A 15,443-nucleotide genomic window follows, 5' to 3' on the forward strand; every position below is an offset into this window, starting at 1 on the left:
TCTCTCCTCTTTATCCCGAATCCTCTTCTCTGGTCTGAGCCAGGGTCATTCCCTCTACCACAGGTCTCTCCTACCTCCTACCTCTCACCTCCGCCTTCTGCCGCCCATCCTTTTAACCTGCGACTCTTTGCAAGCCCCTTCCTACACTCTGTTTTACTCCCCCTGCTGGCCTTTGGTCTTTCCTATTCCCCTCCCGCAGAGACCAATAAATTACGTACTTTGCAACAGTAGGTGTGACTTCAAGGTCAAGGCTTTTTTTTTTTTTTTTTTTTTTGGTTCTTTTAAAGTATAAGCAAAGAAGCAGAAACCTTAGAGCCCTAAGAGACATGGGTACTTGTCCAAATTATGTTTTTTTTATTTTTTTAACTCTAAACAAAATTACACATCATTCAGATACTATTGCACAGATTTCAGTCTTCTACACATTGCGTTTATTTTTTTCTGTTGCCATAGAATTGAATCCTCAAATTCTGGGGGGCAGACATAGTGCGTTATACCTATAACCTGGTGTCAGCTTCAGCGTAAGCTTTCCCATCCCCTGTGAAACTTCTCTTAGCGGAGGAATCACAGATTTATTACTTTATATGAGTTGAGTTTATTATGCAGTTTCTTTTCTGGTCTCTGATAGCAACATTAAACAGCAAGCTGACATTTTTCAGACAAAGACTTTTTCTCAGAGCTTTGCAAGTATTACATAATCTATTTATTGCAATGTGAAATGTTCTTTTCTATTACATTTGTTACCATGTCAAATTTATCTTGTGAGAACATTAGTTATTAAATAATAATCACAACTTATTCTTGCTTTTACCAAATGATCATTAAATTTATGGTGAGAATCAGTGTTTTCCAGGCTCTATCAGGATCTAACGAGGAATTTAACCAAAGTTCTCTTTGAACAAGCAGTTGACTCCTTCTTGTATGTTATGCTTGCCAAAATAAGGGGTGATTATCTTTTCTAGGCCATGTACAGTTTTTATTTAAGAATAAGCAATGAGGCAGAGCTTTTGTGACACCAAAACACTTAGGAACTTTTCCAAAGAGTATTGCTGATGTCTCTTTATACTCTATTCAAATCATTATTACACAGCATTTAAATATTATCATACTTGTTTCAGCCCACTGTGCATCCATCCATTCATTCAATAATTTTTTATTCAATAATTTTTATTTGCCAGTGTTCTCAGCACTGAGGGTACAACAGTGGATAACAAAAACAACATCTTTTAAACTGTAGCTGGGGGACAGACAATAACTTAATATATAATCAATATATATTGGCAAGTGGCACTGGTGTTAAAATAAATGAACAAAACAAAAAGATATGAAGAAATAAGAAAGAAAAAAACAAAAAAAGAGATAAATACATAATAGGTTGTAATGTGGAGGGGCTCTGCTATTTTAGATAGGATGGGCAGGAAGTCTTCACTGGTAAGGTGATATTTGAGCAGGGACCTGAAGGAAGTGAGGGCACACACTATGCAGATATTAATGGGAAAACAAGATTTATGTCATAATCTCTGCATTTGTTCACTCTGTTTCCTAACCCGCCCCCACCTTCCCATTCCCCTAGTGGTCACTTTTCTGCATAGTATTAATTCAACGCTCTGCATACTCAGATAACTTGATCCATTCACATAAATTTCTCATATTCCCTTCCTTCTGGCTAGCTTCTTGCTACCATTTAGGTGACTTGTCAGCCTCTTTAGTAAGACATATCACTCTCTCCATACCCACCTCATCGTCAGTTTGTTGATTGCTGGTGCATTGTGTGCTAACCCACGGCATATATGATTATCTCTTTTGCTGCTCTTATCACTATGTGTTCATAATATGTTGTCCATAAATATTTGCTGTGGTAAAGTGAAATGAATTCAGTGCTTGTTTATAACAGATAAAACTTTAAAATATGGTTTTCTCCCTAATGTTCAAAACCATTCTCTAAGGTCAGTATTATCATTGTCATTTTACTGATGATGAAACCAAGACTAGGAGGTATGTAGTAACTTGCTAAACTGTGGTACAGTTTATGGAGTTAAGGTTTTTCAGACACTCAGTCCTGGTCTGGTTCTCTCTGTCTCTGTTTCTTAATGAGAAATAGAACATATACAGAATATTTTATTATTTTATAAAACAATCTTGGTATAGAAGTTTTATTTTTTGTGCTTCTTTTACAACTTAGATCATATCAGGTGCTTGAATTACTCCCTAATTGCAAATATTAAGCTCTGAGAGGCATGGATAATGCCTCTTTTTACCAGAATACTTTTAAATAAAAAATTAAGCAGAAGTTGAAAGAAAAGTACAATGAAAACTTTTATATTCTGGACCTAGATTCAACAACTGTTAACCTTTGCCATATTAGCTCACTGTCTCTATTACTCATTCTCTTTCTCCATCCATCCATCCATCCATCCATTCATCCATTCATCCGTCCATCGATTTATCCATCCATCCATCTATTTCTTGATCTATTTTGGCTGAACCATTTGACACTTGCAGGCATTATTTTAAGTAAATGTAAATACATGCAGAAAAGTGCACATTATCATAAGTGTACAGCTCAAAGCATTTTATTTACTTATTTTTTTTTTGACGGAGTCTTGCTCTGTCGCCCAGGCTGGAGTGCAGTGGTGAAATCTTGGCTCACTGCATCCTCCGCCTCCTGGGTTCCAACGATTCTCTTGCCTCAGGCTCCTGAGTAGCTGGGATTACAGGCGTGTGCCACCACGCCTGGCTGATTTTTTTACTTCTAGTAGAGATGGGGTTTCACCATGTTGGCCTAGCTGGTCTTAAACTCCTGACCTCGTGATCCACCTGTCTCGGCCTCCCAAAGTGCTGGGATTACAGGCATGAGCCACCACACCCGGCCAGCTCAAAGCATTTTCACAAAGTGAACTCAGCTGTGTAACCAGCATCAAGATCAGGAAATTTTGAAAGACCCTAAATGTATTCCCTATTTGTTACTATTCCAAATTAATCACAATCCTGGCCTCTGTCACTGTATAATAATAATTTTGTCTGTTTTTAAACTTTAAAAAGTAACACAGTTTGTGTTAATTTTTTGGCTTGAGAATTTGTTTTTGAGATTCATCCATGTCATTGAGTGTAGTAGTAATTACTCTATTTTCATTGCTATTCCATTGTATGAATGTACCACAATGTAGTTACCCTTTTATTGTAGATGACATTTTTGTCGTTTCCATTTTCAGCTTCCAAATACTATTGTGAACACTCTAGTACATATCTTTTGGTGACATATTCACACATTTCTGTTGGACATATACCTAAGAGTAGAATAGCTGCATCATAGGTTATGTATATGATTAATTTTAGTAAATACTGCCAGCCAGCTTTCCAAGGTGATTGTACGAGAACACTCCAAACAGAATTTTTTTTTTTTGAGACAAAGTCTTGCTCTGTCGCCCAGGCTGGAGTGCAGTGGCGTGATCTCAGCTCACTGCAACCTCTGCCTCCCGGGTTCAAGTGATTCTCCTGCCTCAGCCTCCCGAGTAGCTGGGATTACAGGTGACTGACACTACGCCCAGCTAATTTTTTTTTTTTTCCGTAGAGATGGGGTTTCACCATGTTGATCAGGCTGGTCTCGAACTCCTGACCTCGTGATTCTCCAGCCTCCACCTCCTAAAGTGCTGGGATTACAGGCCTGAGCCACTGCACCCTGCCAGAAGTTTTTCAGAGTGGAAGTTGCTCTAGAATATTGCCGACACTTGTCTTTGTTTTGGTAGCTATTCTAATGGTTATGAATGGTATCTCACTGTGGTTTTATTTCACATTTCTCTGATGATGGACCTTTCCATAAGTTTGTTAGTCTTTTGGATAATTTTTATGAGGTGCCTGTTCAAATCTTTTGACTACTTTTTCTCCTGGGCTAACTTTTTTTAATTGATTTATAGGAGCTCTTTCTATATTAAGGATGTAAATGCTTTGTCAGATATATGTATTACAAATCTCAGTGGCTTGTATCTTCAGTCTCTTCATGGTGTCTTTTGATGAACTGAATATCTGAATTCTAATATCATTCCCTTCATTATTTTTTTTTCATTTATGGTTAGTGCTCCTTTGTACTGATTAGGAAACGTTTATATTTCCCAAGGTAATGAAGGTATTTTCCTAGGCTGTGTTATTGTTTAACCTTTCATATTTATATTTATAATCTATAATTGATTTTTGTGTATATTGTGAGTATGGGTATGTGTAAAGGCCCATTTTTCTTGTTGTTGAAGTGGACATTCAGTCAACCCCAAACCACTTATTGAAAAGATCATTCTTTTCCTTTTGTAGTGCCATCATTTTCATTAACTCAAATATATAAATCAATAATTTGATTTAGTTCTGAATTCTGTTCAGTTGGGTTTGTCTATCTTCGTATGAATACCACTGTCTTAATTAATGTAACTTTACAACATACCTTACGTATGGTTATGTGAGCCTTACACTTTTGTTCTTTTTCTTCAATAATGCCTTGGTTATTCCTGGTCTTTTTCCAAATACGTTTTAGAGCTAGTCAGTTTCCCCAAACATTCTTCTTGGCATTTTTATTGAGATACCATCTAACAGATCAGTTTAGGGAGCAGATATCATGACACATCACCCTTAAATATCTCAGTGTTCATCTCCTAATATTAGCATTACTTTGTAGTAATTAATCACCATTATCTCACTAAGGAAAATTAATGATTCCCTAATATTAACGAATACCTAATCTTTTCAAATTTGTAAGCTGGTATTTAAAGCTATCATCCAACCTAGATTAATATATTGTTAAGTTTTTGGGGATTTTTATTGGTGCTATATTCTCTCCTTTGTTGAACTTGTGAATATTTATATATTTAGTACTTTTCAATCCATTGCAGTCATTATTTCTTCTGTTTTTCCAACTGTCCAATCATGGCAAGTGGGAGCCCATTCACATTCACATTGGCTTCTGGGTCTTTTCTCTTTTGTTACATACATTTTCAAATATATTCAAAGTAGAAAATAGTAAAATAGGCTGTGCACGGTGACTTACCCCTGTAATCCCAGCACTTTGGGAGGCCGAGGTGGGAGGACCACTTGAGCCCAGGAGTTTTAGACCAGCCTGGGCAACAAGGTGATGAGACCTCATCTCCACAAAAAATTTAAAAATTAGCTGGACATGGTGGCACGTGCCTGTAGTCCCAGCTACTTGGGAGGCTGAGGTGGGAGGATCATTTGAGCCAGAGAGTTTGAGGCTGAAGAGAGCTGTGATTGCACCAGTGCACTCCAGCCTGGGCGACAGAGTGAGACCCTGCCTTAGAAAAAAGAATGGTAAAGTAAACATGCATGTATCTATTCTCCAGCTTCAATAATTAACAACATTTTGCCAAAACTGGCAAGTTTTGTTTTATCTATTCTCACCCATTTTTTTCCACATCCCAGATATGTCATTACACAGGTAAATAACTCAGTATGTATCCCTAATTCATACGTGCATTAAGTAACCACCACGTCATTATTATACTTAGTAAGATAAACAGTAATTCCTTTTTTCTTTGTTTTTGAGATGGAGTCTTGCTCTGTCACCCAGGCTGGAGTGCAATGGCGTGATCTTGGCTCACTGCAACCTCTGCCTCCCGGGTTCAAGTGATTCTCTTGCCTCAGCCTCCCAAGTAGCTGGGATTACAGGCGTGCACCACCATGCCTGGCTAATTTTGTATTTTTTGTAGAGACGGAGTTTCTCCATGCTAGTCAGGCTGGTCTCAAACTCCAGACTCAGGTGATCTGCCCACCTGATTCTCCCAAAGTACTGGGATTACAGGCCTGAGCCACCACGCCCAGTGTAATTTTTTTTTTTTTTTTGAGACAGAGTCTTGCTCTGTCACCCAGGTTGGAGTGCAGTGGCGCTATCTTGGCTCACTGCAACCTGCGTCTCCCGGGTTCAAGCGATTCTCCTGCTTCAGCCTCCAGAGTAGCTGGGATTACAGGTGTGTGCCACAACGCCCGTTTAATTTTTTTGTTATTTTTAGTAGAGACAGGGTTTCACCATGTTGGTCAGGCTGGTCTCAAACTTCTGATCTTTTGATCAACCCGTCTTGGCCTCCCAAAGTGCTGGGATTACAGGCGTGAGTCACCACACCTGGCCCCTACATTTTTTCCTTTTTATAGAGAGATGGGCTCTCGAATATGTTGCCCATGCTGGTCTCGAACTCCTGGCCTCGAGGAGTCCTTCCGCTTCAGACTTCCAAAGTGCTGGGATTACAGGCCTGAGCCACTGTGTCTGGTGAATTGCCTTAAAGTTATAATTATACAGTAGCTTTGTTAAGTCAGTATCCAAACAAGGACTGTTTATTGCCAATGGATGTTTTTCTCTTAAGTCTTATAAAGCCCTTGCATAGTCCCCTTTTTATTTTATTTTATTTTATTATTGTTTTTTTGAGACGGAGTCTAGCTCTGTCGCCCAGGCTAGAGTGCAGTGGCGTGATCTCTGCTCACTGCAAGCTCTGCCTCCCGGGTTCACGCCATTCTCCTGCCTCAGGCTCCTGAGTAGCTGGGACTACAGGTGCCTGCCACCACTCCTGGCTAATTTTTTATATTTTTGGTAGAGATGGGGTTTCACTGTGTTAGCCAGGATGGTCTCGATCTCCTGACCTTGTGATCCGCCTGCCTCGGCCTCCCAAAGTGCTGGGATTATAGGTGTGAGCCACCGCGCCCGCCCCTTGGTCTCCTTTTTTTTTTTTTTTTTTTGAGACGGAGTCTCGCTCTGTCGCCCAGGCTGGAGTGCAGTGGCGCGATCTCGGCTCACTGCAAGCTCCGCCTCCCGGGTCCCGCCATTCTCCCGCCTCAGCCTCCGAGTAGCTGGGACTACAGGCGCCCGCCACCGCGCCCGGCTAGTTTTTTGTATTTTTAGTAGAGACGGGGTTTCACCATGTTAGCCAGGAGGGTCTCGATCTCCTGACCTCGTGATCCACCCGCCTCGGCCTCCCAAAGTGCTGGGATTACAGGCTTGAGCCACCGTGCCCGGCCTTGGTCTCCTTTTTAAAAGGTCGTTGATTAATTCAAGAAACTATATCATCATTAGTTCTATAGACTGTCTCATTATCTGGATTTAGGTGATTGCTTCCTTGAGGTGGCATTTATTTTGTTTTCTCATCTTCGTGTTTCCTGTTTACTGGCATTTAGAGCTAGGGGCTTGATTAGATTCAATTTTGATTATTTTTTAAGAGAAAGACTCATTTTAAGCAGTGCTGTTTACTTTCTATTGTATTTTATCATGTCTAATTTTTTAATTGGTGCTGGGATTGATTTGTCATTTCAGGGTATTGTCAGGCTGATCTCTCCATTGTAGCTTTTCCTACCAACCTTTCTTCTGTTGGTTTTAGCAGTCATTGATGATAATTGTTTAGATTCATTATTTCTGTAGAGGTTGAAAAATGGTGATCTTTAATTCTCTCAATCTGTCTGCATTATTAACTGGAATTACTTTATAAAGAAGACTTTTTCCTTATCAGCTATTTTTTGTCCTGAAGTATATTTTGTAATAATCAAGATACATGCTGCTGCTGCTGCTGCTTTTTTCATTTATCAGTGTTCATAGTAATGAGTTGGTTTCTTAGCAACCACCACTCTTTTCTTTAATATCATTAGGAATTCATGGATTTTTATGTATTTTAAGTGTACCCACCCATTGTGGTCATTTTTTTAATGCTTAAACAGTGTCATCTTATAAATTAGGAGCCCCTTCTATTTAACTTCTATGTTTTTTTCACATTATCTCATTAGTCCTTGTTGTCATCCTTGCTTTTTGGCGTAAGCTATTTTAGGCTTATCATGTACACTCCCTGCCCTACCCTTGGAATTAGCAATTTTACAAGGAACCATGTAGTTTTTCAGTGAACCTTGGTATTTAGAAACTAAGATGGGAATACTCAAGGGATTATTATTTTAAAAGTCATGCTACCTGATCTTTTGTTGTGCTCTTTTCCCTGCTATCGTGAATACATTTGAATGACTCTTGCAGCATTTTATTGAAAATTTGCTAAACATGGCTTTCATTTGTTTATGTAGTCATTCATCCAGCAAAAATTTATAGAATGCTTACTATCATGTATCTGGTCTTATGCTGGGCACAGGGAATATGAGGTTAAACCTGACTGGTCTCCTATCCTTGAAGAAGACTCATTCTAGTGTGGATATGAGCAAATAGGCAGTGTCTAAAGAGCAGTGAACAATACTGTGTTCATACTCTTCAGACATTGAGCATACTCTGGGCATAGGCAAATGGGCTGACAGGCTGTAGGAGCACAGAAGGACATCCCAAAATGCTTTGGAAAGGGAAGATAATGCTTGATACTGGATGAGTAAATGAGGTATGAAGGTAGAAGAGTAATGAAGAGTGTTCCAGTCAGCAAACTGGAAGAGGTAGGGGGGATCTTGATATAGTCAAGGAAAGGCATATATGTAGTTGATTATGATGGGAACATAATTGTGTAAGTTTTTCAGTTTTCAGAAGATTGACAAAATAATCTGTTACCCGCAGACACGAAGATGTCAAATGTTGTATGTATGTGTTGTTGATTTTTATTTTAAATCTAATAATGAAACAATCCAAATTCTAATTAAAATTAGTATTTAATGTACTTCTTGGACCTGACCATATTTTTTAGTTATTTCATTAATATTAAAGCATAGTTACAGTTAGGAGATGCCTATTTCATGTTTTAGTTCACTGCTTCTTTATTTTTTACTATAATTTTGCTTTATATGTGTTAAGAATCTGAATTTTCAAGATATGACATTAAAAATAGTGGCATATTTATTGTGGCTCTTCATCTCCCTTCACCCTTTGGCTGCTATTTGTGTCAACCTGTTTAATACCATAATTACAGCCCCTTACATACTCACAAGGCAAAGTTGTTCCAGAAAACACGTCATCTCTCTTTATTACAAATTGGACATTATACTATACCTGTTACGTTTTACAGCATGTTGCACCTGAGGCTATCCATCTGACAGATACTGCATGAATAGTATGTTAAACACAGGTTTATGATTTACTGGAGGGCTATGGTTTACCAGTTGGGAATTTTGGGACCGTGAGTGTGGGAGAATCACTAGGCTTAGGAGGGAACCACATCTCATATTTGGCCAGGAGGTGAGGCGGTATTCTATAAATCATTGAAGAATGTGGGGAAGCTTATTTTTTAAGAAGGGGGATTCTAGAGGTCACAAAGAAAAGATTCCAGGTGGCAAGGAGAGCAGTGAAACAGTAGATTAAAGGGGAAGTCGGAGTAGATTACTACTTTTCATTCTCTCTATTTGTTTTCTTTATTATGAGAATAATATGTTCCCAGAGTCCTGAAAGGCAAGAAGTGTGAGTGAACAAGCAGGGAGTCAGAGAAAGTGAGAAAGGAAAACATACACTGTCTGAGAATGTCAGATGTGATGTGAGAGCAGTGGGGGGAAGATAGATTGCAAGCCTTAGGATGGATTGATAAGTCTTAGAAAAGACAGATGATTAATTAATCAGTCAATTAATTAAAAACATACTGATGATTAGCTGGATAATGAGAGCATGTAATTGACTTAAGCATGTTTTCAACTGAGTGTGGTAGACATAGACATTGCAACAGCACTGCTATGTTAGAGGAGAGACCAAGGTGTGGTGCTGGCAGTAGAGACATAGAGGAAGGTCCTCTAACCTATCTTAAGGACTCAGAGAAGGCTTCCTAGAAGAGACCACGTTAAGAACTGAATTTTGACAAAAAAAAAGCTGTAAGTAGGACCAGAGAGCAAGTGGCCATTGGTCATTTAGACCATGTAAAGTAGCTGACTGGGTATGCCATTTAGCCTTGAGCTTGAAAGTACCTAAAGTAATGGGCAATTTAGAGGTTACTCTGTGGTCTAGTGAAGCTAAGGAAAAGGGGCAAATAGAAAGGAATAGTTCTATAAGTGGTTAAATTTATGCTATAATATGTATCACTTTAGTTAACCCTCATAGAAGAGCAGCCTCTTCCATTTTACCCAGTATGCCATGAAATGATTGTATATGTTGTGACATGAACAAATATAAGCATATACTTGGATATTGAAGATGCATTGTGTTCGCTGTATCAGGGAGTTTTCATAGGTTATCTTGAATCGTGCCAACAACCCTGTGCGGGGTGGAAACTGACTGCAAGATGAAGTGACACATACAACACATACAACAGTCTGTTAGAGGCTGAACTGAGATTAAAACTCAGGTTTACATGTCTTCGTAACCTATGCCAATCCTACTCTTGCACAGGTAACTCTATTCTTTTAAGTAAAGGTATAATTTAAAATGACTTCCATCTTATCACTTTGCAGGACTGTTCAATTAATGAGTTTCAGCAGTCAGTATCCGGAATTTTGTAGCAGTCAGTATCCTGGCCATCATTTTGAAACATGGCCATTTTCCAAATCCCCATCCTTTAAATTTGTTTTCTTCTAGTATGGGGCCAGGCATGTGAAATTATGTTCAGATCACAATCCTTTGCACCACCTTTCCAGAAAAAAAAAAAAAAATCACATCCTTTTTAGCCAAATCCCTCTTTCTTGTCAAAGAGATGTCCCTTAGTGTGCTTAGTGTTATCATAACAGAATACCTGAGGCTGGGTGGTTTATTTCAAAAAAGGTGTTTATTTAGCTCATGGTTATGCAGGCTGGGTTCTAGGGACATGGTGTTGGTATCTGCTCAGCTTGTGGTGAGGGCTTTTGTGCTGCATCATAACATAGGGAAGGTCAAAGGGGGACATGGACTTAGGCGAAGGGACAAAACCTGAGGGACACCCTGGTCTTATAACAACCCACTCTCACAGAAACTAATTGTGCAAGAACTCATTCACTTTTGTGGGAATGGCACCAAGCCATTCATGAGGGATCCGCCACCATGACCCAAACCCTTCCCACTAGGCCCCACCTCCAACACTGTCACATTGGGGATTAAGTTTCAGCATGAGTTTTGGTGAAGACAACTGTATCCAAACAATAGCAGCCCTTTTCTTGCCTTTTGCCTACCTTCCTAGGGGGAAGGTACAGAACATACTTAATTCTTGGAGAGTTTTGGGTTCCCAGCCCAAATCCCCGCTTCCTTTCCATTTAGGATTTCCAGGCTTCAGATGGCTGTTATCTTCTAGTTGAGGCCTGAATATATAGACTGACTCTGAGATCTTTAGGAAACTAAGGAGATTTAGGGCTGCAGTTGCCTTAGTGATTATTTTGATTGTCATCAGCTGTGTCCCAAACAAGATACTGGATATTTAGATGAGTCAGACAAAGACCTGCCCTCAAAGACCTCTCAGTTTAGTGTGAAGGCGGAACATGTAAACAACAGTTATACAGATAAATAGCATTATATTGTGGAAGCACAGAGGAGTGTGTTCTAACTGCAGTGTGCAGGTAGTGGGAAGTCTTTTGGGTGGAGATAGCATCTGTGCTAGATATTGAAAGATGGTATGAGTTAATAGAAGAAGAAGGTGAAGAGTGGTAAGAGAGGTAGGCAGTGGGTAAGGTCATGGAGGGTCTTTTTTATACTAATAGGCTGGAACTCAATGGAGAGAGGGTTAAATGGGGGAATGTCGTGATCTGGTTATCATTCTAGAAAGGTCACTGAATTAGAACTGAAAGTTCCGTTCCCATTGAGCAAGGTAACGTATTCTATATGTTTGAAAGCGTTTGTGGTTTGCTGTTACTACAAATTGGCCCCCAGTTTTATTTTTACTATAGGCCGTGTTTAACACCATATTACATGCTTTGAGAATACTATCTCTGGTTCTAACACAAGCACGTAAATTAGGTAATACCGTTTCTGCTTCATAGATAAATAATTAGTATTCCAGAGAAATCAAGGGTGATATAATACAGATAATTTTGAGTTAGGCATAGAGCTGTGATTTTCCAAATTTTGCTCCTCCAGCCTTTCCAGAAACAAGGGAAACAAAGTGGTCAGGTTTCTGGGTTCTCTGCTTGTGCCTCAACAAGAATTACTCTGTTATATAGCTTATTCAATGTGCCCTTGGATAAGGTTTTGTTTAGAAAAACAGGCACTGCATCTTTGAATCAATTTGATTCAAATGGAAAGATGCTATACTTCAAGGTATTGGGTATAAAGAAAAGACAGACAAAAATAATATTAATTTGATTGAATGAGTAAGATGTAGATGGCTACATATGGAAGCAAAGGAGGAATTTAGGATGATGCTATTTTTGTTTCTGGCTTGGGTGACTCAGAAGATATCGTGCCATTGAAGAAGGGACAGGGAGGTCATACCTACTTTCATGTGTTTGTGGGATAACCACACAGATGTGTCTGATTGGCAGTTAGACATATTGTTTGGAGTTTAAGAGGGGGATCTGGGGTGAAGATAAACACTAGCTATTTAGTGACATAGAAAAGATAGTTGAAACTACAGGGTTGAATGAGATTGCTTAGAGCAGTATGGTCCTACAGAAATATAATGTAAGCCATATACGTAATTTTCTTTCTTTCTTTCTTTCTTTTTTTTTTTTGAGACGGAGTGTCCCTCTGTCGCCCAGGCTGGAGTGCAATAGCATGATCTGGCTCACTGCAACCTCCGCTTCCCAGGTTCAGGCAGTTCTCTGCCTCATCCTCCCGAGTAGCTGCGATTACAGGCACCCGCCACCATGCCTGGCTAATTTTTGTATTTTTAGTAGAGATGGGGTTTCACCATCTTGGCCAGTCTGGTCTTGAACTCCGGACCTCGTGATCCAACCGCCTCGGCCTCCCAAAATGCTGGGATTACAGGCGTGAGCTACCGCGCCCAGCCCACATATGTAATTTTTAAAATAAACTTTATTTTAGATTTACAATAATATTATTAAGACAGTGCAGATAGTTCCTCTATACTCCATATTCAGTTTCTGCTGTTATTGACATATTAAGTTACTAATGTACATTTTTCACAACTAATGAACCAATATTTATATGTTGTTATCAACAAAAGTCCATACTTTATTCAGATTTCCTTATTTAAAAAATTTGGGGCCCTGCCCTCCTTAGCCGTCCTGGGTGCCACATGGCTACTTAAGACTCAGGATGACTGGAGAAGACATGAGGGAGGGTACCTGTGTCATAGTTTCAAAATTCTTTTTCAGTAATTTAAAATCTTAAAGTCATGTTAATATTTAATTAAGTAATCATAAATGCCCAAGTCATTTAAGTTAAAATACTAAACATTAATTATTAAGCATAAATTTATAAGTTGATATACTTTGGCATCTTATTTTTAAATGGTATAGAAAAGCTAAATATATTTAGATTTGTTAATGAACAAAAATTTGAGGCCGGGAGCAGTGGCTCATACCTGTAATCCCAGCACTTTGGGAGGCCAAGGCAAGAGGATTGCTTGAGCCAGGAGTTTGAGCCCAGCTTGTGCAACATAGAGAGACCCTGTCTCTGCAAAAAAGAAAAAGAATTAGCTGGGTATGGTGGCACACACCTGTGGTCTCAGCTACTTAGAAGGCTGAATTGTGAGAATTGCTTGAGCCTGGGAGGTCAAGGCTGCAGTGAGCCGTAATTGTGACACTGCCCTCCAGCCTGGGCAAGAGCAAGACCCTATCCCCCCCTTCAAAAAAAAATAGAAAGAAAAAGAAAAGCAAGATATGTTTTTGGTGAGGAAAGAAAGGCATAAAAATGTGTGTTTATTAAATAATTTGTGTAGTTTAAAAGTTGCTTAAAGATAGTTTCAAATTAAATGAATAAAAAGAGATGTAGATAAAACTAAATACAATATAAAAAAATTGAAAAGAAAATAAAAAAATTTCCGGGATATTACATTACATTTATGTTTAGTCATCATATTTCCCTAGAATACCCTTGGTTATGCCAAGTTCTCAGGCTTTCCTTGTTTTTGATGACCTTCACAGTTCTGAGTATTGGTTAGATTGTAGAATGTCCCTCAGTTTGAGTTTGTCTGATATTTTTATCATGATTAGACTAGCATATGGGTTTTTGTTTTGTTTTTTAAAGGGCACAGATATAAAGTACTATTCTTATTACATAATACTGAGGACATCTTGTGAACATGACTTATCCATGATGAGATGAATCTTGAGCACTGGGCTGGGGTAGTGTTTGCCAGGTGATTCCACTGTAAAATTACCTTTTTTTCGAGCCGATGCCCGATTCCGCGCCCGCCATGGCCGACAAAATGGACATGTCTCTGGACGACATCATTAAACTGAACCGGAGCCAGCGAGGCGGCCGCGGCGGGGGCCGGGGCCGCGGCCGGGCCGGCTCCCAGGGCGGCCGCGGCGGTGGGGCGCAGGCTGCCGCGCGAGTGAGTCGAGGCGGCGGGCCCATCCGGAACCGGCCGGCCATCGCCCGCGGCGCGGCCGGCGGAGGCGGCAGGAACCGACCGGCGCCCTACAGCAGGCCAAAACAACTTCCCGACAAGTGGCAGCACGATCTTTTCGACAGTGGCTTCGGGGTGGTGCCGGCGTGGAGACGGGTGGGAAACTGCTGGTGTCCAATCTGGATTTTGGAGTTTCAGACGCCGATATTCAGGAACTCTTTGCTGAATTTGGAACGCTGAAGAAGGCGGCTGTGCACTATGATCGCTCTGGCCGCAGCTTAGGAACAGCAGACGTGCACTTTGAGCGGAAAGCAGATGCCCTGAAGGCCATGAAGCAGTACAACGGTGTCCCTCTGGATGGCCGCCCCATGAACATTCAGCTTGTCACATCACAGATTGATACACAGCGGAGACCTGCACAGAGCGTAAACAGAGGTGGCATGACTAGAAGCCGTGGCGCTGGAGGTTTTGGTGGTGGTGGAGGCACTCGGAGGGGCACCCGTGGAGGCGCCCGTGGAAGAGGCAGAGGTGCCGGCAGACATTCAAAGCAGCAGCTTTCGGCAGAGGAGCTGGATGCCCAGCTGGACGCCTATAATGCAAGAATGGACAGCAGCTAAGCGGACCGGCACACCCGCGTGTGGAACGGGCCCAGGCGCTCCCTCGTGCTCCTGGCCGGGCGGGCGGCGGCCGGGGCTGGGCGGCCAGTGGTGGATTTGTTTCTTTCATGTTTTAAAATAGGATTTACAAACTCATGGAAAGGCTTTTTTTTTTTTTCCTTTTTTTTTTTTAAATTCTGAAACAGACCTGTTTTGTACCGAGTTATTTTTGGGATAAATTTTACCGGTTGCTGTTGTGGAGAAGGTGGCGTTTCCACCTTTTCCATAATAAAATAGAAATGTGTGTAGAAAAAAAAAAAAAAAAAAAAAAAAAATTACCTTTTTTTTCACCTTCCCATTCTGTACTCATTGCAGGGAAGCCACTATGTGCAGTCCAAACTTAAGGAATGGGTATGATGCATCTCTTTTTGGGAGAGGAGGGCAGTAGCTAGATAAATTGTTTGGAATTTTCCTCTACATGGGATTTGACTTCTGTCCTCCATTTACATATCCAGTCATTTATCCATATCGATAT

At 40.3% G+C, this 15,443-nt stretch overlaps 1 protein-coding gene across 1 annotated transcript; it reads left to right on the forward strand.

The window, feature by feature from the left end:
• Positions 1 to 14,128: 14,128 nt before the first annotated feature.
• Positions 14,129 to 15,243, forward strand: LOC117078398 (THO complex subunit 4-like). The gene is given in 2 exon segments (XM_033201977.1): positions 14,129 to 14,442; positions 14,445 to 15,243. Coding segments are annotated over 2 exon segments (792 nt in total). The 5' UTR covers positions 14,129 to 14,135; the 3' UTR covers positions 14,930 to 15,243.
• Positions 15,244 to 15,443: the final 200 nt, after the last annotated feature.

This window comes from Trachypithecus francoisi, unplaced genomic scaffold (assembly GCF_009764315.1).
Source record: "Trachypithecus francoisi isolate TF-2019V2 unplaced genomic scaffold, Tfra_2.0 Lachesis_group6, whole genome shotgun sequence".
Lineage (NCBI taxonomy): Eukaryota > Metazoa > Chordata > Mammalia > Primates > Cercopithecidae > Trachypithecus > Trachypithecus francoisi.